The sequence below is a fragment of the Lepidothrix coronata genome, unplaced genomic scaffold (assembly GCF_001604755.1).
Source record: "Lepidothrix coronata isolate B3197 unplaced genomic scaffold, Lepidothrix_coronata-1.0 Scaffold21, whole genome shotgun sequence".
Lineage (NCBI taxonomy): Eukaryota > Metazoa > Chordata > Aves > Passeriformes > Pipridae > Lepidothrix > Lepidothrix coronata.
In genome coordinates this window covers 1,211,931-1,235,163 of record NW_016690201.1, presented here as the reverse complement: position 1 = coordinate 1,235,163, position 23,233 = coordinate 1,211,931, and the positions used below count along the sequence as shown (strand labels likewise).

General features: G+C 35.0%; 2 protein-coding genes across 5 annotated transcripts in view; one reads left to right on the top strand and one right to left on the bottom strand.

The window, feature by feature from the left end:
* The window catches only part of HJURP (Holliday junction recognition protein), a 22,927-nt gene extending 14,868 nt beyond the window's left edge, over nucleotides 1-8,059 (top strand). The window contains exons 9-14 of one of the 4 annotated variants that reach the window (XM_017807869.1): nucleotides 91-189; nucleotides 974-1,034; nucleotides 2,002-3,581; nucleotides 4,131-4,194; nucleotides 5,325-5,412; nucleotides 7,480-8,059. In XM_017807869.1, the coding sequence (XP_017663358.1) occupies nucleotides 91-189; nucleotides 974-1,034; nucleotides 2,002-3,581; nucleotides 4,131-4,194; nucleotides 5,325-5,412; nucleotides 7,480-7,582 (1,995 nt within the window). In that variant the 3' untranslated portion in view covers nucleotides 7,583-8,059. Of the gene's footprint in view, nucleotides 1-90; nucleotides 190-973; nucleotides 1,035-1,998; nucleotides 3,582-4,130; nucleotides 4,195-5,324; nucleotides 5,413-7,479 lie in introns of all 4 variants that reach the window. The other 3 variants (XM_017807868.1, XM_017807871.1, XM_017807870.1) reach the window with 3 other exon arrangements.
* A 2,792-nt stretch (nucleotides 8,060-10,851) lies between these two features.
* Nucleotides 10,852-22,477, bottom strand: LOC108493932 (T-cell receptor-associated transmembrane adapter 1). The gene is made up of 6 exons (XM_017807891.1): nucleotides 22,366-22,477; nucleotides 17,042-17,152; nucleotides 15,435-15,471; nucleotides 14,170-14,231; nucleotides 12,811-12,869; nucleotides 10,852-11,641 (listed from the first exon to the last, which is right to left on the bottom strand). The coding sequence occupies exons 2-6, from the start codon at nucleotides 17,142-17,144 to the stop codon at nucleotides 11,363-11,365; spliced, it is 540 nt and encodes a 179-aa protein (XP_017663380.1). The 5' UTR covers nucleotides 17,145-17,152; nucleotides 22,366-22,477; the 3' UTR covers nucleotides 10,852-11,362.
* Nucleotides 22,478-23,233: the final 756 nt, after the last annotated feature.

The window sequence follows — 23,233 nt, the reverse complement described above, 5'->3', positions numbered from 1 at the left end:
CACTGACAAACCCAGACGTATTATACGTCTGGGTTTGTCAGTGCCTATAATTTCTATGTGGTTTAATTTTTTTTTTGTTTTCCTCTTAAGATTCCGAATGTAGATGATGAAAGAATTCAAGAGAAAGTAAAAGTTCCAGTGGATGTGATAGTACAAGATGATGCTAGAAAAATTCCCAGATGGATTGAGGTAACATATTTCTCCTCTTCTGGTACAAGTTATCAGCTAATTAGAATAAAATAAGAACTCTGTAACTGGGTAGCACAATGAATTCTAACACAACTTCTCTACAGTTTCATCATCGTTCCTCTTCTGCCTGCTATCTGTGTAAATATTATAATATCTCAGGTTTCTGACAGTAACAATTTGTAAGAAACAGAACAAACAATTTACAAATTTATTTTTATTTTTTTTACTTTTATACTTTGTTCTTTGAACCCTGATATGCAAGTCAATTTTTCAATTGGTAAGTTTTTTGAAAAGTCCAAATTTGAGCTTTGTAGTGAAAAAAAGTTTTAGCTTTGTTTGGGTTTTAGGGGTGAGGGGGACTGGAGGTGAAGTGTTATGTTACATGGTACAGCTTCTGTTTTCTGCTGGAGTTGCCAAAGATGTTTAGATGTATAGATTATCCAGATGTGTGTGTCTGTATATATATATATATATATATCTCCATGTATGAATTTTCATATTTGGGAAAGGGGTTAATATATGATACATAATATGTAAGTTGCAAAAAATTGTAAATAGCTTTCCAAGATTAAAATTGTAAGTCTTAACAATTCTTACTCAAGTCTTAGACTAGATATTTTCCACTTTTCCTGAACTTAGCTAAGCCCCTTAGGACCACAAATATACAGGACCTACTATAGCAAGGAGAGATGAGACGGAGTCACAAGCAGGGTTTCGATGTTACCTTTAACATGCAAAAAATTCAGAATATGAGATTGTGTCTTTTCCTTTGTTTGTTTTTCAGGTAGCACCTCAATGTTTGCCGAAAGGTTTTCATGTAACTTCGTCTGTGCAAGAACTGATTGGTACAACTAAATCTTTTGTCTGTTGGCCAAATATATTAGTTATAAAATGTGGTTTTATTAAAATTTATTAGAAAAAATATTTAATTTCCTGTAAACAAAGAAGTGTTATTTATCCAACAGAAAAGTCAAATAGGTTGGATTTCGAAGGGAAGTTAGACATGATTTTGCTTGGGGCAAAATATGTATGAAAAATCAGAAAATAAATAATTTGTATACATAAATCCAGCTTTTCTTAAATAGCCTCAGGAAAAAAAATGCACAGTTACAATATTCAGCAGCATTTAGGTCTTTGAAATGAAAGCATGATTTTTTAGTTCTCCTTATTTTAAATTCAAGGAATGTAATAGAATGGCTTTGAGTCTGCTGGTAACTGGTACTTAAAGTGGTACTTTGCTAGTAAACTTGCTTCAAAAGCTTTACAGACTTGATGCAAACCTAAGGTAGAGTTTTGGTGTAAATATTTCAACTAATGACTACGAAAAGCATTACTTTCATCATGGTTTATGGCAAGTAAAGCTGCAATGGTACTAGCCAAGTATAAAGCTATCAAGTAACATGGAAATAGAGGAACAAAACCTGTTGGATAAGGCTGTTTCTCCTAGTCAGAAATCACAGAGGGCAAAGAGAAGTCTTCCTCTACAATTAAATTTTTTTTATATATCTATGTTATGCTACTTTAAAATACTGGGTTCCTTTTCCAACACATTAAATTTCTATCCTCTATAGTTTGTGAATTGCATATGGTTAGGAAAAGTATTAGTTTTTTTCCTAATGGTTTGTATGTTAGTTATCCATTTAGCCTGGCAGTAAAGCTTAATGAAATATGCTATTACAGTAAGACTACCTGTATCATCTGCCATTGTTTCTAAGTCATACAATGCATTACTGGAAGTGCCCTAATAGATGTGGAATCTTTTCCTTCTTCTGGTTTTGTTTCTTGACTTATTTGGCTTTGTTTTTTCAGTAGACAATCAAGCTACTGTTTGCAGAAAGAAACTAGAGTTGTCAAATGAATGTTCTTCATCCAGATTTCTACAGTTACAATATTCTGGTATTCCCATTCCGTCAAATACAAAAACCATACCCACGCACCGACCTTCTGGAGAACTGAATACAACTTACTGTGACAGTGTCTTTGAAGAGTGCCAGTCTGTGTGCAGGGGGTGCTCCTTGAGCAATACAACTCTTGCAGACTTGTATCCAGTGATGTTAGAGACATTTACAAGGCTCATGACAAAGCACTCTCAGAGAAAAGTATTAAAATACTTGCTTGGGAACTTAAGGTCAAAAAGATGTCATTCTAGAAGACCAAAGATCAATATCACTGTGGACAAAATAAGAGGATTCAGACCTTTTAAACTAAAGAAAGGACTACACAGCATATGCAGTAGTAGAAGTGAAGACAATCAGAATCCAACCTTTGGAAATGAGAGCAGAGAATTTTGTTATGATAATTGTCTCATTAATAATTCATCTGCTCTGGTACCTTATACTGATACAAATGAATTCAAAATGGACTACTCTGACTCAAGTTTAGAACATTGTCTGGTATCTGGAAAAGGCCAAAAAGTCTCCATGCAGACTGTTTTTCCTAATGTTATGGCTAGAATGGGAGAGACATTTGTAGCTGAAGATGAGTTGCAGACTACTGCCTCATTGAAGAGTTCAGAATACAAAGAAAGTGAAAAATTGGCTTACAGATGTTCCTCAGAACACAGTTTTGTAACACCTGTTGCCAGTTCAGAGTCAACAGTGCTTGTAAAGGAGAGCAAGACTCAGAAAACTGACTTTTCTTGTGGTACCTCAGACCCATGTTCATCTGCTTGCAGTTCCTATGGCAGTAATAACACTTCTGCACCTGTCGCAAACTATTCTTCTGCAAGAGCATCAAATACTTTGCTCATAAATCCTGAAAAAATAATTTCTGAAGGACAAATTTCTTTCCAGCACAAACACTCATTTTCCTCATCATTTATGAAGCAGAGTCCTTCAAAGATGCCCCAGAAATATGAAGATGCATTTGAAAAACTCTACTACAAAGTGTGTTCAGAAGAAATCCAAAAGCCTTTGGTATTGAGAAGACCTCCTTCAAATTCACAGAACCTTGAAGAGAAAGGAAGATTAATGAAAAGTAATCTAAGTGTTTTTGTGAAGCCCAGAACACAGTATGATAGAGAATTTGACAGGATCTATGAGCAATTGTGTAGTGAGCCTGTTCCAAAACTTCCTGGGTTGCAGAGAGCTTCAAATTTAAGGAAATATGAAGGAATAAAGATGTCTGAAACTGTAAATGCTCTTGTTAACTCACCTGTTCGCACTTTATCTGCAATTCCCAGAGTTAAAAGATTAGGAAATTTTCAAAATGATCTTCCTTGTTCACCAGTAAAGCGACTGAAACATATACCAGAGCATTATTTTTCTTCAACAAAATGTCAAGAGATTTCTCACAGAAAAAAGCTTAATCTTCAGACAGTCAACATGGATTTTTTGAGCACATATAACGGCAACAACCCCAGCTTTTTTGAAGATCACAGCTGTCGGAGTCAGGTACTTAAAGACCTTGTAACAACAACAACAAAAAAAAAAGATTGTGCACTCAGAGATATTTGGAAAAGGGCTTAAAATGGATTAGAGCTGCTTGAACTACTGATAGCATACTTCTGGTACTGTTTGGTCAGTAGGGATATTTTATGGCTTTGGGGATATTTATTTGCTGAAATATAAGTTGTATCAGGTCTCCTGGATTGTGTAAGGAAGCTCAGTATATTTAATAACCTTGAAAATGATTATAAAACTCTCAGTGAAAGATTTAGTTACATTTTAATAGACAATGTCACTGGTTAAAATAATCTCAAATAATGACCCTGTTAATTGAGGTGTTGTCCTTCTGAAATGATGACATTTTAATAATTTTATAGATGGACAAGATGAGACACAAATTAGGCTTTACTGGGTTTCACTGGAATCATTAGACTTGTTGATTTAAATATTAAATCAGACCCTTATTTCTAGGTTCACAGTAATTTCTTCTGGGGCAAACTGTGAAATAATATGAGTTTTTTTCATCAATGTTATCTGTTGATGCTTTATTTTCAGCACTCTGGATTTCGTGATTCTTCAGATAAAACTTCTCTTGATATTCCTGGTACTTGCCTGCAAGGTTAGTTTAAGATGCTTTGAGTTTACTACCTTAGCAATCACAAGCACTTCCTCAAATGGTAAATCTACAGAGCTCAATACACAACTGTCTAGGTGACAGCTCTTCTTCCTTAGTAATAATTGGATGTGCTTCTTTCTTTTCCTACCAAAGTGTTTCTTATTATCCACTAGTTTTCTCTCTTCTTGTTTTGTATTTTATTTAAAGTTCACTGTTGCTTTCTGTATCTGTATGTTCAGCAGGAAATGAGTAGTTCATTAATCCTACGCTTGAATAACTAAATGCTTTTGTTTTGTTTCTTCAGATTTACAAAAACTTGGAATTGAGTTGTTGCATTGCTACTATCATGCTTTCTTAGATCAATTACATTATTAATCTGGATAAAGACTTTTGCTAAATCAGGACAGTAGCGTTTCATTATTAAAAAAAAAAAAAAAAACAAACGAAAAACCAGAAAACCTACATCAATGTAAAATTTTAAATGCTAATGTTTTGGTTTCTGTTTCAAAAACTGATTTTGGTTACTATATGTATATAACATAATGTTAACTTTTGTACCACAAAGTAAAATCACCAATATTTATTTTCCATACTTTTTTTTATTAACCTTGTCATCAAGATAAAAACTAACACGTAAAGGAATATACAGAAGGTGACTTGAAATATTGTCAACTGGCACACAAGTAGAAAATGGCAGATAAAATATACTTGTTTGCATGGTTCTTGCTTGGTTGAATTTTCATTAGTGATTAATTGTACAGAATTTGATTATTTGAGCTTAACTTATCCCATCTGTCTCATTTTGCTTTCCTTAAATATTAACTCGTACTTTATGTATTAAATTTTTTTGATATCAACAGTTCCTTATACATTTTTCAATTGATGACAAATTATAAGCATTTTCCAGAAACCTAACTTATACTTAAATATATTCAGTCTTTAAAAATGTATTTGAAATTGTTTTGCCAGGAGCTTTTCCATGAGACTACTTTCATAGGGAAATTTGCTCATTGAAGTATGCCAATGAAGTATTTCCAGTGTTTGATTAGACTAATATTTTAACAACATACTGTAGTGTTCATGCTACTCAGCATTGTTCTTGCCCTTTTCATACCACTGTTTTTCATCATCAGAAGCTGGGGTTGCATATCCCCGCTCTGGTTGGCCCAGGACAATGACGATTTGCAGCTCTCCCAGAAACGTGCAGGTGGGTCACCAAAGGTAAGAGCTTCTTGAAAAAAAGATATTTCAAAATTAATTCTTGCTGCTCTGCTTCTGTATGAAAGGTATGGAGGTTTCATGCATGCTTCTAGAATGAAAATCAATATGGGAGAGCCCAAGCTAAGCTGCAGACTTGGACACTAAAGGGCAGATGTCTGTGGACAAAACTAGCCAGACTCCAGCGTGGGTAGCCAGTGAACACAAGTTGGCCCAACTTAGTCCTTACAGTAGTCCTTATTTTGTGTTCATTATGGAGGCATTTATTATTTTAGATACGCTAGAGAATTGTTTTGATTGTGGCTGTGTGTTTGAGCTAACAAGTCCTCTCAGATCCATAGACTGTGGAGAGTGCAGTATGTTGCCATTTAAAAGGACTTTCAAAGGTTAACCCCTGTGCAGTTGGGCGTCATTACCTGCATTTTGGCTCTGTGTACAAGCAGTGACTCTGCTTGGAAGATATCAGAGATCCTCTCCTCCTGCTGATATCACTACTGGCAGTGTGTTTAGATCTCTGGAAGGAGGACACTTCACGGAATACTGGCCTACTACATCTGTTTTTCTTACAAAATATGTAACTTTTAAAAAATTATCAAGCTTCAGATCTCTTGGATTTTTAATTGCAAACTCTTAATAGTCAACAAGATTTTAAAAAAACATTAAAAGCTCTCTAAACAGTTTTTCTTTTATTTTCCAAAACATTTTTAACGTGCTTTTTTGCCACAAAATCTAATTTGTAACCACAAAATGTGCTGGCTTCTCAAGCTCAGTCAAGAAATATTTTCACCATGCTTGAGAAGATCATACAGCTGATATCAAAATTTACTCACAATGTTCAAATTAAAACTTCAAAGGAAGCTGAAAGCATTTTTAAACTTCTTGAATGGAGAACTTAACCAGAAAAGAGGCTTCCAGATTTAAAGAAAAAAGTTTCAGTTTATGCAAAGATGGAATTAAAACTTAGAGGCTTGTATTAAAAATGCATACCTTATTGATAAAGATTATATTTGGATTGTTTTTTATATAATGGAAGATTGGAGACAAGCTGATGAGTATACATATATATATGTGATGTTGAGTATGTCCACTTAGCTGAGTAAAGTTCTGCTCAGTTCTTGGGTTTCCTTCTGGTTTTCCTCATTACTTTTACCCAGCTCCATACAAAACAGCCATCCCTATAACATTAATGATTGTTCTAAAGGAAATGATTTTTCTTTCCTTAATGCATGTAAATAGAGAAATCAGGATTCCACAGAGTGTTTCCTTGCCAGACCATCTGGAATAAAATCTATATCTTTGTTCCTTAATTACACAAATACATGTTTGCTGATTTGTAGCCAAAACAGACTGTCAGCTGGCAAGTTTCCTTAGGCCTGTGGTGCGATATTTTTAGCTTTTTATGTTTCCCAGCATTGAGGCTCTTCTTTAATGGCTTCAGATCCCTCAGAAGTTTTATGCCAAAGCCATGTGGCAAAATGCTCTCTGTTGTAATGAATGGTTCTGAAAAGAAAAGGAATGTTGTCTTTCTGTCTGGAACTAGATTGCCTTTATCTAGATGATTATGAAAGAGATATTTCTGATAAAGAAATGTTCACAACTAATGAACTTTTCTTCAGTTCTGTGTGAATGCTGTCCTACAGCTGCACTGCTATACTTAATTCTCAGATGTAAACAAAATTAGTTTAAAATAGGTGACAGAGAAAAATTATGCAATTTCTTAAGTAATATGCAAGGAAATAATTGTGTTCTCACTTGTGTCTTTAATTTTTAGCTATTTGTGAATACATTCAAAGATTGCATGTTGGAGTTTAATAAGTATATATAACTTAGGTTGATGTAGTAGCATTACTGAGACTTTAAAATGACAACATGAAAAGCTTTCTCTCTGAAAGCACATAGGATTGCAGACAAGGAGTCCTGCTGCTGTTCACAGTTAAGATGTTCAGCTATTTTGCTTTGGCAACTTGTTTCAGTTTCATTCTGTTCATTGGAATTTCAGCAAACATAGTATTTTTGTGTAATTTACTTTATCATCTAAATGGGTTATTGGTTTTGTTTTTTTTTTCATAGGGTATACAGAAAACTAAGCTACACTGATGGGAAAGACCAAAATCCCAGCAATACCTTTGACTTCCCCAGCAAAACTCATCAAGGAGCATTCATAGACTGCTAAATATAAAACATAGTTTTTATAAAGTTTGTGCTTTATCTGGCTTTCTTTCTTCTTCCACGAATCAAGTATGTTTGTAATACACAACTAGTTCTTATATATACTTCCTTGCAATATAATTCTTCAGGAACGGGTTTATCCCTTTTGACAAGGCATTTCTTACTCAATTTATGGCTAAGTTGGAATTGTGTATTTAAGTGCTTATAATAACAGAATGTTACCTATATTATCTTTTATCTGCTAATAAGCTTTGATTCTTAAAGTGTTAATAATAAGATAAGGAACAAGCTCATTCACGTAAATTCCTGCTTATTCATGCTTTCTCTATGTCTCAGTACACCCCCAAATTCAGTATTATATGCTATGATTTTTGTCTGTTATGCCATATTAATGTTAAAATTTTATAAGCAGCTCACCAAAGCTGATTGTTCAATGAAATTTTATAAATTTTACTGGATTTGGTAAAGTTATGTTCTGTGTTCTGACACAATTTATATTCTAAATAAAAATTATTTTGAACAAATACCTGCTTTCAACATTTTTATTTCAGGTATGGGAATTCTCAGGAGTTTGTATACCTACAGCAAATACTTGAGAATGACATGTCAGGGTCCCACAGGTTTTCTTTGCTGTGGCCTTCCTTGGCAAGGGGATTGTGTTAGTGGTGTCAGGTCAAGTACTCTCTTTTATCAGCATTGCCCCTTGTCAGCTTTCTGAGCTCCAGAAAAGGAAAAATTTGTTTTTCTTTGGCTTCATTTCTGGGCACACAGTAGTGTTTTGTGTTAGCTCTTAAAATCAAACTCCTATTATCTTAAGTACTGTTCTTGAATGGGACAAGAAGCCAGCTTCAGTGAGGTTTTCTCTGCAGTAAGAACTTCTGCAATGTGCATAAACGTTCTATATTCCCTCATAATTTGGATATTATGTTTTCTTCAACAACATCAACAAAAGATTTTCTTTTAAAATGCTTTTGCGGCTCATTTTTCTTCCTATTCAGACATGGATGCACTGTAGGAAATATGCTTTATTCCCTACCTTCTCCTTGAATTAGTTGAGGTAATTGTTTCCCAGTATTTCTTCATACACCAGTACTGAGAGACTGGAATTGGGTTTTGGACATGTTCTGACTCTAGATAGGAATTCTACCCAGCAACTTCAATGGAGGCTCACCCAGTTAGAAAGGTAAGCTCGTTTATACAACATATACAGGGTATAAACCTACACCTAGCACAACCTTTTCTTATTTTTTTGTAATTAGTTGAAACCTGCTTTATACATAAAGAATTTAACTAGTATATGATACTTTATGTCAGTCTTTCTCTGACGGATTGAAGATGGAGCAGTATTGAACATGCTCTTTCATGTAAGAATTCAGTAGTCATTTGAAAAAGTATCCCAGAAGTCATTAAAAAAAATTAGGTCATTCAGTTGCTTACTTAAGCAGATGAAGGTTAAAGAGCTGGAGAAATAAAGCTAAATCTGAATGTGACAACATTAAAAGTGCCTTGGAAACAGTTGATAAGCCACTAAAGATTATCCTGAAGTAGAGTGTCTGTAAGCAACAGTCAGTCATTTAATGGAAGCAGCGATTAAATGTGGAGAGGAAGGATATATTGAAGGACAATATTTACAAGAGGAAGGATATATTGAAGGACAATATTTACATGAGTGCCCTGCTCTATTAACAAGGTACATTGCAAGGGAAAGCAGCTGATGAAAATTAGCGTAAATGCATAGCTGGACTAAAGAATTGAGACTGAGATAGAGGAAACTAGATTTACCTAAATCCCATGAGGTGGACTTACTGCTACATTTACAGTCAATGAGAGAAGTGTGTACTTCATTTCTGTTAAACTGATGATCAGATTGAAATGGCAGGTTGAGTTTAGTTAATTCGTGTAAGTTCTTTAACTTGTGAATTTAAGACATAATCAAGAGTTGCATCTCACTGATGTCTTAAAACACTTTATGTGAATATTTTGCATATTATTGTTATTCAAACTATTTTGATGTGAGTCTAAGCAAGCATATGTTGAGATATGTATTATTACTTATTTAGTTCCTACTATGGAACAAAATATAACTCCTTCCAATCTAATCAAATTAAGTGAGTGCTTCATGCACTGATATTTAGCTTTAGATATTTGGCTTTGGATTTGTCTTCCTCCTTTCCCCCACAGGACCTTAGGGCCATTGTTTAATCTGCTTCTCCATTAAAGTGGTTTTTGTAGATTCTTCAACACTACTTGTTTCTGCCTATCCTGTGGTAGCTGGGCTAAGACTGTGATAACACAGTTACTTTCATTCCAAGTCTGCCTTTTTTCTGGGATGTAACAGCAAAACATACTGTGTTGATTTCAGCACACAAAAGGAAATGCTAGCACAAGATTGGCAATGACTGGGGCAGCTTTGGCTGCAGGGCTTGGCCCCTTCCTTTTGGTTTTGCATAGAAGTTAGAGCTTGTTATGTAAGACCCTTAACTATGAACAAAACTGAATGTTAACCAGGCTGTCAAAGAACTTATTTCTTTTATATTGATTTTGGTTTATACTGATTTTCTTCTTCATAAGTGTGTCTCATTGCTGGATGTGTCCATCCACTTCTGCTTTTAGAAGAGGTCTTGGGCTTCTATGGGCCTTTTGTTTGTTTTGTTTGTTTGTTTTCAGAACCTGAAACACTTGCAGAGTTCTGTATGTGCTTGAGAGTTGGAAGCTCCTTGACATGGTGCTCTGTGTGGATGTTAAAGGCACTAGTATCCTTTATTTTTGAGAAGACAGAACTGTCTGACACCTAGAGGTAGGCAAATTACATCAACCTGCCTTGCTGTTTTCTGCTGAAACTACTTAATGACTCCTGGAATATAAAAAGAGATCCCCACTCTATAAAACTTACCATTTAATGAGTTTAAAGTCTTAAAAGGAATGTGCACACAGTAAGTGAATTGTTTGGGGAAATGGAAAGCTCTTTCTGCTTTTGTAAAATAGTAAGAATAGCAATGTAAAACCCAATAGGAATGTAAACATAACATAGAGTATTAGAAGGAAGAAATCCTCACTAGGATATTTATTTTTACAGATAATTTGATAATATCTTTGTGGACTCTTGAATACAGTTTGATACAATATTGCATTTAGTAGAGGAGTTGAGAGTTGAGACTAATTGTGGTATTGCTAAGGGAAACTGAAGATATATAAAGATACTGTTAAATCTCATGAAATGTACAATTACTACTTTAAACAAACTGTTAAATTATTCTCCAATTATCTTTAGATAGATTACATTATTACCATAAACCGGTCACAGCAGGAAAGTACACAATGTGGAACAGCAGATCAGTTTTTAACTGGTGAAACAACTAAATCACTAAGTGTGCAAGCATGAAAAAAATTTCCTTTCAGAAGTATTGATAAAACCTATATAGAATAGTTGTACTCTGCTAAAGCTCTGCAGACCATCAGTGGGTCTTTTGGGACTGTTTGAAAGCTGATGGTTGTTTAAAACATAGGATTAATTTTTACTGGGATCAATACCATGTGAATGCTGAAATACCAGATTCCACAACTCTTTCAAATTGTCCTCAGAAGGGCAGATCCTTCAAAGTGGCAGTCTGGACCTATACTTATTTCTTGCTTAGTCCTTAAATATGCTTGGAAGACACTTTGGAACACTTACCCATTTTAAATCATTGTTTGGTACGACAGTTTGGCAGTTTGACAATCTCTAGTCATTCACTGTTCCTCCAGAATGAAAAAGCACACGTCACTTTATGATTACATTTTTGGTTCAGGAAGCCACTTCAGATATTCTCTCCTTTTGCTTATGGATCAAGCCCATTAACCTGATGGGATCATCATGAATGGCTTCTACTTTTGCTGTGTTTTCAGCAGCCAGCTGCTCACTATTGAGGTAAATGCTCGCTTTGGAAGCCATCATGGTGGGGTTAGATGATCTTTCTTCTTCATCTTCCTCTAATGAAGGATCTTTCTTTCTCCTTGGTTTTCTGCGTTTTCCCTTGACACTGTGATCAAGTGAGGCATAACACATTTGACTGGCAGACTCCACCTGAAAGGAAATTCACTTTAACATTCAGTAGTTATCCTTGCTTTAAAATTATATGTAAGACTATGAGTATGTCTACACTGTAATCATAATAGTGGCTGAAATATGCCCAAACTAGCTGTAAAACAAGCCATTAAAAGTACAAACAATTAAGACGTGGGAGCCTAGAAAACACGTCAACATAACCTAATGGTAAATGGCCCATAGTGACAATAAGGAAAAATTCTTCAAGGTATCATAGGAAAGATTCTCCTTGGGAAGAAGAGTAGGTTATGAAATCAGTCCAAGTTCTTTGGGATGCAAGATATGATTAGATCTGTTTTTCTTCTCACTTTTGTTTAGTTAGAATCCAGTTGTTTGCAAAATTATTCCCAGGTTTTCCTCTGCAGAATACCGAAGTTGGATGATTCTCATCCGTATAGATGAGCTCATTTCCAGTGCAAAATGTATGTCTTTTGTATCTTTTCCCTGCTTCTCTGTTTTTCAAACCAAACTGTCAATGACTATTGACATTGGAATTTTCATAGATTATTCTGTTTTCATGAAGTTAATGAAAACAAATGTCTAGATTAGAAAAGATATTTTTACCTGCTGGAAATATCCTGAGAGAGGGGCTGGAAATTGATCCTAGTGAAATGCATGGAACAAAGGAAATTGATGCTGGGAATGCTTCAACTACAGGCAAATTTCAGTTGAAGCTTGCATGCTCTTAGGTACCTCAACAAATTACAAATCAATAGAAAACAGTTGTTTTCTATTTTCAAGTGTTAAGGCATATAGATTTTGTGCTAGACAGGAGAGAGCCACTCGAATTCATGAATATCATGTGATACAGCTTGTGTTTTCAGTTTGATATCACAAATAAATAAAATTAATTCTTTTCATAAGCCATGGCAGTAGATGCAGATTTAATTCAACCTGATCTGCATGCCTGTGACAGAACTTTATCATGCCATATGCGTGGACTGGAGCTGTCCATAATTTTTCTGCTTCTGCATTAATGATTCAGATTGAAGGGTCAAGTCTGTGCTGAAATACCTTGGTGAACTGAAACAATAATGCATGGTAATCTTTGTGATAGTGTCAAGATTTTTGTCATGGGATAAACACAGGAACTCTGAGACAGACCACATCACCCTAATTCAGAAATGTGAAATTAAAATTAAAAATACCTGTGGCTGGTTAACTGGCCTTTGAGGTTGGGACTTCATCTGCTCATAACAACATTCTTCTGTAACTTATCAAAGTAGAAAAATGTTTTAGTTATTAAGTTATATTACTGAGTCTTAAAAGGTCAGATCAGCAGATCCTCTCCATTACAGAACTCACTTCCCCCAGTTTTCTTTGGTAGAAGTTTGTTTTGTTTTGAAATCACACACAGATCTCTCCCTCTAGGTATAGACAGGCAAATAGCTAAGAAATTCAGACACATACTGTGGAAACGAAAATCATTTTCTGTTCATGGGTGGGAGGTTTCTCATTATTCACTAAGTGGGCATCATTTTAGAGTGCTAGGAAGACTTCTTGCAATTTAAGGGTAACCACATACTGATGTATTTTTCAGCATAGGCAGCCTTTCTTTGGCTGAGAAAGGGGCTGTGACTTGCAGCAGCTGGTGATTAAATTCTATTCCTGAATTTACTTCTAGTTTTCTGTAAATTTGGTGCAAGTTATTTTCTTATTTCATATCTCATTTTAGCCATCAGTAAAGCAGATTACTTCCTTACATTTTTCAGACTTTTACAATGTCAATCCATTTGAGTGTTAACTTAGATCAATTTATGCAAACCGTGTATGAAAACATTGGGTTTGGTTTTTTAATTTTTTCCCTGCAGCTCAGTACTTTAGTTTTGCTTAACCCCAAATAAGGCTTGCAAAAAAATTATGTTCATAGTACTTAAATACTGCTTTAACACCATAAGCGCTTCAAGAGACATAGTCTCAGCATATCTAGCTCTAGCTGCAGTTGTGTGATATTACTGCCTTTATTATGGTATCTCTCTGCCAAGGATTATCAACTTCAGCACAGTAAAGCAAAGCAAAGCTGTCTGCCCAACACTCAGCCACTGGGCTTCAGCGTATTTGTCAGTGTTGCTGATGATCTTTGGATAGCTACAGCAGAGAACAGCAGGGTGTTTGTTTCTGCCTGTTTCTGTGGGAACACTGGCTTTGGACCATGAGTAATGTGTGGTTTAGATTGCTTTAACATGCATGGATCAAGCTGTTTTTTCAATTGGTGCAGCTTTACATATATACAAGCTCTTTGTTTTGAGATACTTGCCTTAACTGGACCATTTGAACCATAAAAAATAAAATTCAGTATGAGATCTGTTCTTACAAATAGTAATGTAGTATGATGGTTTGCATTTCTGTCCCAAGTAGGTGGTAATATTTTTAATTATATTAATGATTGAAAAGATGTAGATTCTCAAGCTTGGCATTTGAGAAATGCAAAATATGTTGGTCAGTCAGTTTTCAATCTTATATTTATTATAGCCACTGAATAGACACGTTCCTAAAATAAATCTTACCTAAAATATCTTGATTGAGATTGCCATAAACTGGGTAATCTTCTGTGGGATAGTCATCATAGCTACAGGGGGAATGGAAAAATACTTTTAATTCACAGAATATGCTTTATTTAGGACCCACTATTCTACTCTAATAAACATTTAATCCACATGTACCAATATTCAGACTGTGTATGTGTGTGTGTATATATATTTGTCTATGTGTGTGTGTATATATATTTATGTGTCTATATATATATATCCATAGCAAATTGTATGTGATCTAATAAACAAGACCAAAAATACTGGAGGGGCCAATGGCAATGTGCATATTCTGAAGAGAGATTTGTTATCTAGCCAATAATTGAACTCTTCTTTCCTGTAGCTTAGGTAAGTAAAAAGCTTATCTCAAGGCTAGTAAGCTACTGTTTCATGTAGGTCTAGAAATATTACTGATCACTGAAAGGAACCCGGTTCATGTCCTCTGAGACCACTGCAATACAAACTAAAGCACTGCATGTGTCTTTTGGGTTGATGTTGTTAAAAGGTCCACACTTTTATGTCAACACAAACAGAGAAGACCAAAGCACAGTTCAGCTTTGGATTTTTAATAGTATGCTGTGTTTCATTACCTGGTGTTCCTTGAAAATGTTTCTAAGTCTGTAAAATGAGAATTGTTAGTGGGAAGCACTTTTTTCTATTGCATCCCTATACTGTGTCTCATCAAGGGAATGAAGCCATGCTATCTAACACCACTTCTTCAGTGGTATTTTTCAGCTAAACAGGCAGTAATAGACAGAGACTTCCCAACTTCTGTTTCATTGCTTTAGGGCATCATTTGTAAAAGATGGTTATGAAATGTAAATACATAAATAATTTATTACTCCAGAAGTATTAACTATCAGACTATAATTTATCATTGTTTTCTGAGAGTTCTTTTAAATTATTATGGGATTTTGAGGTTAAGTGACAGTAAATGGTGTCTTGCACCAGTATCTTGCACCAGTATCTTGTCAGTATCTTGCACTCCCTTCAACAGACAAAATTATAGTATTAGCATGCAATTATTTCATTGTTGATAAAAAGACTGCAGGATGTACCTCCCACATGATTTTTTTTTCTGATTTTCTTTGGAAAACTTTTTTCCACAGCTACTCTCTCCAACATTTCCAGGCAGACTGCAAGAGATATTGAATTTTCTTCTACGTCATCCCTCTAAAACCATCTGTCATTATTTATTGCTTATTTCACCCTTGAGAGAAAGAAATTTTTTTTATCTGACTTACCTTGGATTGTTCTCTTCGTAGTCTTTATGCATTTTAGCTGGAAAATTTGTTTGAAAAAAAAAAAAAAGAAGTTAAGAGAAAATGAAATGTGCTATTTTAGACCACTTCAGATAATTGTCTCAGCGGACATGCTTTTGATTTCAGTTTAGAGAACACAATTGAAAGTTCTGGCTCTTCAGTCGTCCCTCTACTTTTCTCAAATACTTTTGTCTAATTCAAGAAATGTTTGTGTTAACACCCTGTGCTATGGCTGCAAAGTCTACTTTAGGCTACAATATCCCAAAAATGTATTATAACACATGTTTTCTTCCTCCACCTTCTATGTCTACCTCATCTCTTTTTCTGTCTAGGCAGGTGCGTCGTGTGCTTATATTACAAAGTGAAGGAGTATTTATTTTATTAGTTCTTGTATCTCTGAAAGATATCTTGTGATCCACACAGATGAAGAAATGAAGGAGAGAGGCGATGGCTGCAAAGGTTTATTGCTAGAGCTTGATTCATAACTCAGAAATGCCTGACTTTCTATCATCTGCTTACCACAGTAAGCTCCGATTCCATGAGCAGTGCAGCATTGGCCAATCCAACCTAAACCTTGGTCAAGGTTAGTTTTGTAAATGACTGTGATTTTTAACTCATGGAAACATCTGCATAGTGGCCCTAAAATACAAAATAAACCTAAAGAGCCTAACCCACAGCCCTCCCCCCACCCATCCAAAAACGCTCCAGCAGCTCTTTTAATATTCTGATTCTCTTACACTTGGTGAATTCCGTTTATAAGCACAGGCCTGCTGTTTATGTAGATTAGATATGTATGTGTATTCAGTGTAGTTGAAGCCACCAATGTTTGCCTGCCCATCCATACATGTACAGCACAGGTGCAGTTTTCCCTGTGTTAAAGGGAATGGTGAGGATTTTACAACTTCCTAACAACAGAATTGTATGCATAGGAGAGGTTCCACTGGCATAATTAATTCTGTCAAAAAAGTCATAGATAATTTCAACCAAAACCGGAGTATGACTGTAGTCACCTTCTAACATAAACAAATTAGTTTCTTATTGTGAGTGGCACATTGGTTTAAGAGTTCCATTAGAATCCCACAATGAAAAGCAATTAGAATATTTTTCCAAAATACACAGATTAAGCATAAAATGTCTAGGAAATCAGAAATTCTAATGAGCATTCATAAATCTGGGGAGGAGCTGCCTAAAATAATTTTCAAATTGAGGGATAAATAATAAACAATTTTGTGAAAAGTACACTTAAAAAAATAAAATTACAGGTATTAAAAATATACTTTCAAAATAAAAATTTAGTCAGAACTAAATTCTTCCCCTTGTACATGTTCTGTTGGCTTGTCTTGAGAGAATGAGCTTGAGTGGCTGTTTGTGGCAGCAGATTGTACAGTTAACAATCATTCTGTAATTGTACCTGACTCTCCTAAATTTTTTTAAAACTCACGTGGTCTCTACTAGAATCATTCTTGCCAAAGGAAAACTTTTCAAACTAATCAATTTGTTGGCTTGAAATCTCTGAGCAGTGATGACTTTCTCGACAGACAATTTAAATATTGAAACTCCATTCCTTACAAAGAGACAACGTTTCTTACCTCTCTTCTTTTTCAAATAGTGTAAAATGTTCAGTGTCAATGAAACAATGAGAGCCAAACTCAGGAAGGCCAAAACTCCCCAGACAGAAAAATGGCAGCCCATTTCTGTAACTGAAGGAAAATAATTTTATCATTTGTGTTGTCTAATAGTTTCACCATATTCTTTGTGCTTGGTTGATTTTTGCTTTCTGTAATTGAAGCTGCTATTTTGTTGTTTACTCTGTGACAGCCATTGCCATATCAGCTAAATAATTAATATCAAAACCAGATGCTAGATAATAAGAAAACAAGATCAATAAGCTGTTAGCAGAACTACTGTTTCATAGGAATTCTGCCAAAGGCTGGGCTGTTGGTTTGCCTGTAAGATACAGTAAAAATCATAAATTAACAAAGAAAAAAGTAATTTTACTGAATAGCTTTGAAATTAATTCTGTAATTGTCTTTAACTTACTCTTTGCAGTAAATTTTTGGCTAAATTCTAGAGTTCATTAGTGTAGTTCTGAATTCAGTCAAAACAAATTCACTGGAAATATCTCTGAATAATAGCTAAGACCATAAGGTTTTAAAAATCCCTGCAGAAAAATATCAAAATTTGGTTGTTTTCTTACATTGTTTTCTTGCTATTAAAACCCCATACTTGTACTCATTTTCTTGCTTGAGAAAGCGGTGATAAAGGATAAGCAGCAGCTGGGAATCAGTGAACGCCCCAGAAGTTCTGCAAAGAAAAGCCCAAACAGCTCTTGGAAAATCACCTTGCAAGAGGTGGGTCAATTTAATTGAACAAAGTTTCTTTTTGCACTGAACTTGCCTCTCCTTGGAGTCCTGTTATAAGTACAGGGAAGAACTCTCATGCACCAAATCTAATTTGTCATCTAATTAATTCTTCGATCAATCTAGCTCATAAAAATTTTCCATCACAAACCATGCTGAAGAAAATAGCTTATTTGTGACAGTCTAATGGCCAGAATTTTCAGCATTGCTGTAACTGGCCAGTGAAACCCTCCTTGACAGAGGAAACACTGAGCCAAATACACGAGTGAAAGGAGCTTGCAATTAGTGTCTTTGCTTTCCCCCTGAGGCATGTCTCATGTTCTACTAGATTTGGAGTGTTTGAAATAAAGTCTGGTGCCCAAAACTAATGACCTCCTCTACTGCATAAAAAAGTCTAACTGGAGCAGAGCAGTCAAAGGGAGGGATTGGATGATACTGATCCTTAACTGATGATACTGATCAGTTGTTTTGGACATAAGTGGATTCCTTCAGGAGGCTGACATTTTGTTTGCTTCTCAAAGGAAATCTGAGGCAAAGGAGTACAGGAATACACATTTCCATGTTGCTGGCCAGGGATGGGTGCAATGCATTTGCTCCTGCTGAGGACACAGAGCTTTGTTCCTTGGCTGACCAGCTCCAGCTCATCTTAAGAACTTCTCCTTACAGGTTTTGTTCCCTCATTAGGCTGTTGCAAAAGCTATTTTAGATTTGTTTTACTTCAAGCCCAAGACGCTTTTATGACGATGAAACAAGATAAGATAAACCTTGGTAGTAAAAAGTCACAAACCACTTGGGCTTCTAGGATGCAGGTCTCAGATTTCTCTTTTAAAAGGAACAAAACAGAGCAACTAAGCTGTGACTTTCTGACAGATTTGTAACTGGTTTTTCCACCTGGTACTTCCAGTGGACATTTATCCTTCCTTTTAAACTAAACATCCAGTTTTCATTCCTTTCTTTTCTCCCACTCAAGTTCTCCCAAAGGCACTTGAGGGCTCTCTATCATTGCAATATTCCTTTTCACGTTGAGAGGCACTTTTTTGCAATGAGATAAAGATATTCATGAGGAGAAACACTACCTCCATGAAGCAGCTATATATTTTTCCAGTTTTTTAGAGAAGAAATTAAAAGAAAGGGAGGTCCTACACTGAGAAGATGTTATCAAGATACGTCAAGAATCAGCATTGTTTAGAACCTGGTTACTCTACAATTAGTCACTCAACATTTGCATCCTTTGTGCAAAACTACTAGTCCAAAACTACAAGTCTGTCAAAGGCAAGAAATTTCAGGTCTCAATGTTGTACCTAAATAATCATTCATCCTTCGTTCTTCTCCTGTCCTTTTTTTCTTTTCTGATGTAATTATTTTCCATTTTTCTTATGTTCATTCTCTATTTCTTTTCCTACAAACTTTTTCACCAGGGAGCAAAAGCAATGAGAAGGGAAGCACGTGTAACTGTGATAGAAGCCACAAGCCTGTGATTCATTAGAATAAAAACAGTGAGCAGATACCTAAAGTACAGTTGCAATCTAAGGTTGTTCCTTTAACTTGATACACAGTGGTGTAATTTATCTTTCTTATTCAGGAGTCCTATTTTTCCCTGATGTTTCCAGGGTAGAAGGAGAACTCATAATTTCAATTTGAATGTTTTCAGTCCTTAACTGAAGTGGAGGAGGAAACCCATTTTTTGATGACAAGTATTATTTTCCCGTTTCAGCTTCTGATTTAAATTGGAATTATCATCTGGAAAATAGTAAAGTTTGGAAAAAACTATTTGTTTTTTCAGTTTTCAGTTTTAACTTCTACAGTATTTGAGCAATCCCACTTCTCTAGAACTTTAAAACATTCTAGGAAAACAAAAGACATGAAACTTCGGTTTCTAATAGAACGTATCAATGTTTTAAATCTCACAGTTATAGTTCTTTCTTAAGCATGACTTAGAAAACTTTATGGGTGTGAGGAGACTAAGAAAACAACATTTAAATTTCTTCCTAGATGAACACTGCTTAGTTTATTTTTAAATTTATTTTCCACAACTCTGAGTTAAACATCTGCTTCTGTTGCAGTAAAATGTATACAAATATATGCATGATTTCAACATCTTCTTTTTTTTTTTAACTTTTTCTCATTGCAATACAAGCTATCTGGTTTTCAGACAAGACTGCTTATATTGTGAAAAAACAGCAGTTTTAATTTACCCTATAAAACCATAGTAAAGACCTTGATCAGAGACCTAAGTGTGCAGTTCTGAGTGTTTTATGCCATTTTAACATCAGTTTCAAGTAATCTTACTATCCGGATATAAAAATGAGAAATTTTGATTTTATATCTTCGCTTTACAGATATACAACTCCCAGGTCTTTCCCAGGTGTTCTTGTTCTTATAGTTGTTGCCAATATGTTAGTTATTTACATTTATAACTGAATTATTTATATGGCAACTAGTTTGACAGCAGCAGCAGTAGAAAAAGCTGAATAACTGTGAAGGACTATTTGTTTCCACAGATAACTACACTGCTGTCCCTATATGTATAACAGCAGATGCAACCTGTCATAGTTAACTGGTTGTGCTAAAGAAAAAAATAAGATAAGGAGAGTGTGGATGGTGAGTGAGAAATAAGCAGAAAGAGAAGTCTATTTGACTAATTACATTCCATTCTGAAAATAGTGTCTTTTTATTTATTCTATTCTGAAAATAGTGTCTTCTGTTCTATTCTCTAACTTTAATTCTCATTCACGTAATCTGTTCTCACATGTAGCAAAAGTGGATTGTTATTTTTTGCATTGTATATAGTTATTCCTAAGAACTCATGCAACTGTGTTCAGGGGCATTCTCACTCAAGCCATCAATTTGAATATTTTTAAAAATGTTGTTTTCTGCAGAAAAAAGTCATATGGAAAAATTATTCCTTTGGGAATAGTACACTATGATTCTAATAGGATAAACTCAAATCCCATCAGAGTTTTGTGCAATAATCTGTAATGAGAAAAGGTAAGAGTGGTGGTATTTCGTTACAAGAAATAATATCGAAGCTATTCTTAAAGTATTGTGCTGCTCTGTGAAAGAAAAAAGATCATATAGCCAAAGGTTTTATAAGAAGGACAACAATTCTTGTTTCATTGTTAGAAGAATTTGGGATGTGTGAGTGGGGAAGTAGTATATTAATGACTATAAAGATGACAGTATTTGGAAAAACTAATATCGGAATTTTTCTAGTGTTACTGATATACTCCTATGCTGCTGTTCTTCCATTTCTATTTGGAAAGCAGGTTAAACTTGGAGTTGCATCCAAATAGAACATCTACTTTAGGTAATTTACTTCATTTGAATGATGTTTTTACTTTTCTGACTTTAGGGATGGGGTTACCTCCTTTTAGTACATTTTACGTTGTTATAAACTGAAGGTACCATATTCACACCACAAAATACGAGCGAGCAAAAGACTTTCGGAATACATAGTTATATGTGCTTTTTCTCTCTTTTAAATCTGTTGACAATTTTCTCCACCAACAGAGACAAGACATGGTAATAAATAGAGTGTTGGTTATCTGTTCTTTGGTTTTCTCTTTGCAGGGTTCATTATACTGTAACTGGAAGGGTGTGAGAGGAGAAAAACAAACAAAAAACCCTTACCAAACAAACAAAAGTCTCCAAAACATTCAAATCTTTCCTGGATGAATTTCTGCAGTTCAATTTAATGCAACTCAAAGGAGTGGACATAATCATGTACTTACCTTTGAGGAAAGGGGCCAGTTTTAACAATTCATGTTACATGTTTGTCCTCTTAACAACAGAGGAATAGGTAGCAGGAGTACTACATTTCGTTCTTTCTTGCTCTAATGTATTTTGTTTAGAGAATCCATCACAGAGGATAACAGAAGGATAGCATACTTCTACCAGGTTTTTGTACTGAAAAGGAATGTGAGGTGAGGAATATAGATACCATCCAGCTGCACATGCCATCTATGGTATCAATTCATCATTCATAGAAGCAGATTAATCACTACTAGATTTAAGATGATGATCTGGAACACAAAATGGTTTGTTTCCTGTTGGTTTTGTCTGCAAATTTGTCAAAGATGAGACAAAACTGTCTTTCCCCCCCCCTTCTAATTAAATGTTGATATAAATAATATTTTGTACTAATGACCCTTAGGAAAAAAAAAACATTAAGAGACTGATGAATATTAAATTAGTGTTAAAGATGCTTCCACCTCTATGAGCTTTTAATATAAGATTAATTCCCTGGAAAAGATTCCTTAAACTGCAATTAATTAGTGCATAACTAATTGCTTTATAAAATATCAACTTCATACTTTAGAAGGGAAGCAGTGCATTGTAAAATAAGAAGGCCTACAGTACAGTAAGTACTTTCAGCAAAAAATTAATGCCAATGCTTAGTCTACATTAACAAGCCTTAATTAATGAAGGTTTAAGATGTTATTAATAATTTTAATTTAAAACCCTGAGCAACCCTCTTGCAAGACTGGTAATCTGTCGTAATTCGTTTTACTGCTCTTTTGTTTACAATTTTATAACTAAAAGATAGGGCTTACCTGTTTTTGTTGGTTCTAGGAACACTCCCCTCCCCTTTGTCCAACAGGAAATCAAGTTATGTTCACAGATCTTGGATGCTCTTTTGTTTTGGATCTGGCAGCATGGATCTGCCTCTAGAGTTGCCGTCAACCTTAAAGGCCTCCAGTCTTTTCTTTCGCCTTCTTTCTTACAAACAGGAAATGTGGTTTGGGCTTTTGCAAGCTCACTGGCAAACTCACAGTCTCCTTCAGTGTTTGCCTCTAAGAGAGAATTAAAATATTTATATGTGCACTTGTATTTATTATCCACCTGTCTTGCCACAGAAGAACATCTACAGGACTGTTAGTTCCATTTATGTGACACAAACTTACTTTTGTAATGTTCATATGATACCCATACTTTAAGTCTTCCCAGTTTTGGTGTTGTGTTGAATTCAACAAAAGTATTTAAATACCTCCTAAACTAAATTACGGAAATATTTTACCTAGTAGTGCTATGGGACTCTTCATCTCTTGAGGTTTCTGGACCAAGTCTGAAGATGCACTGCTGAGAGCCTACAGTTCAGCTAAGACAAGAATCAGAGGCACGATGAAGAAATTATAACATCGCCAGCTCTTGAAGGTCAGGTTAGAATAACATAATATGGTCCCTCCATTCTTTAAATTCTATTAATCTGGGCCCACGATCCAGTTCCATTCTGAAAAGAAAGGGTAAATCACCATGTGGCTTACTGTGTGTATTTATCTTTAAAATTTAACAAAATGTCTGTGTTTTAGTAGAGAAGCCATTTTATTCTCAGAACTGGAGTAGCTTCTTTCAGAGAAAGCTTGCACTCTGAGCAATGCCAAAGAAGCTTTCTGCTAACTTCTGAGGTTTTAGGGTTAGTGT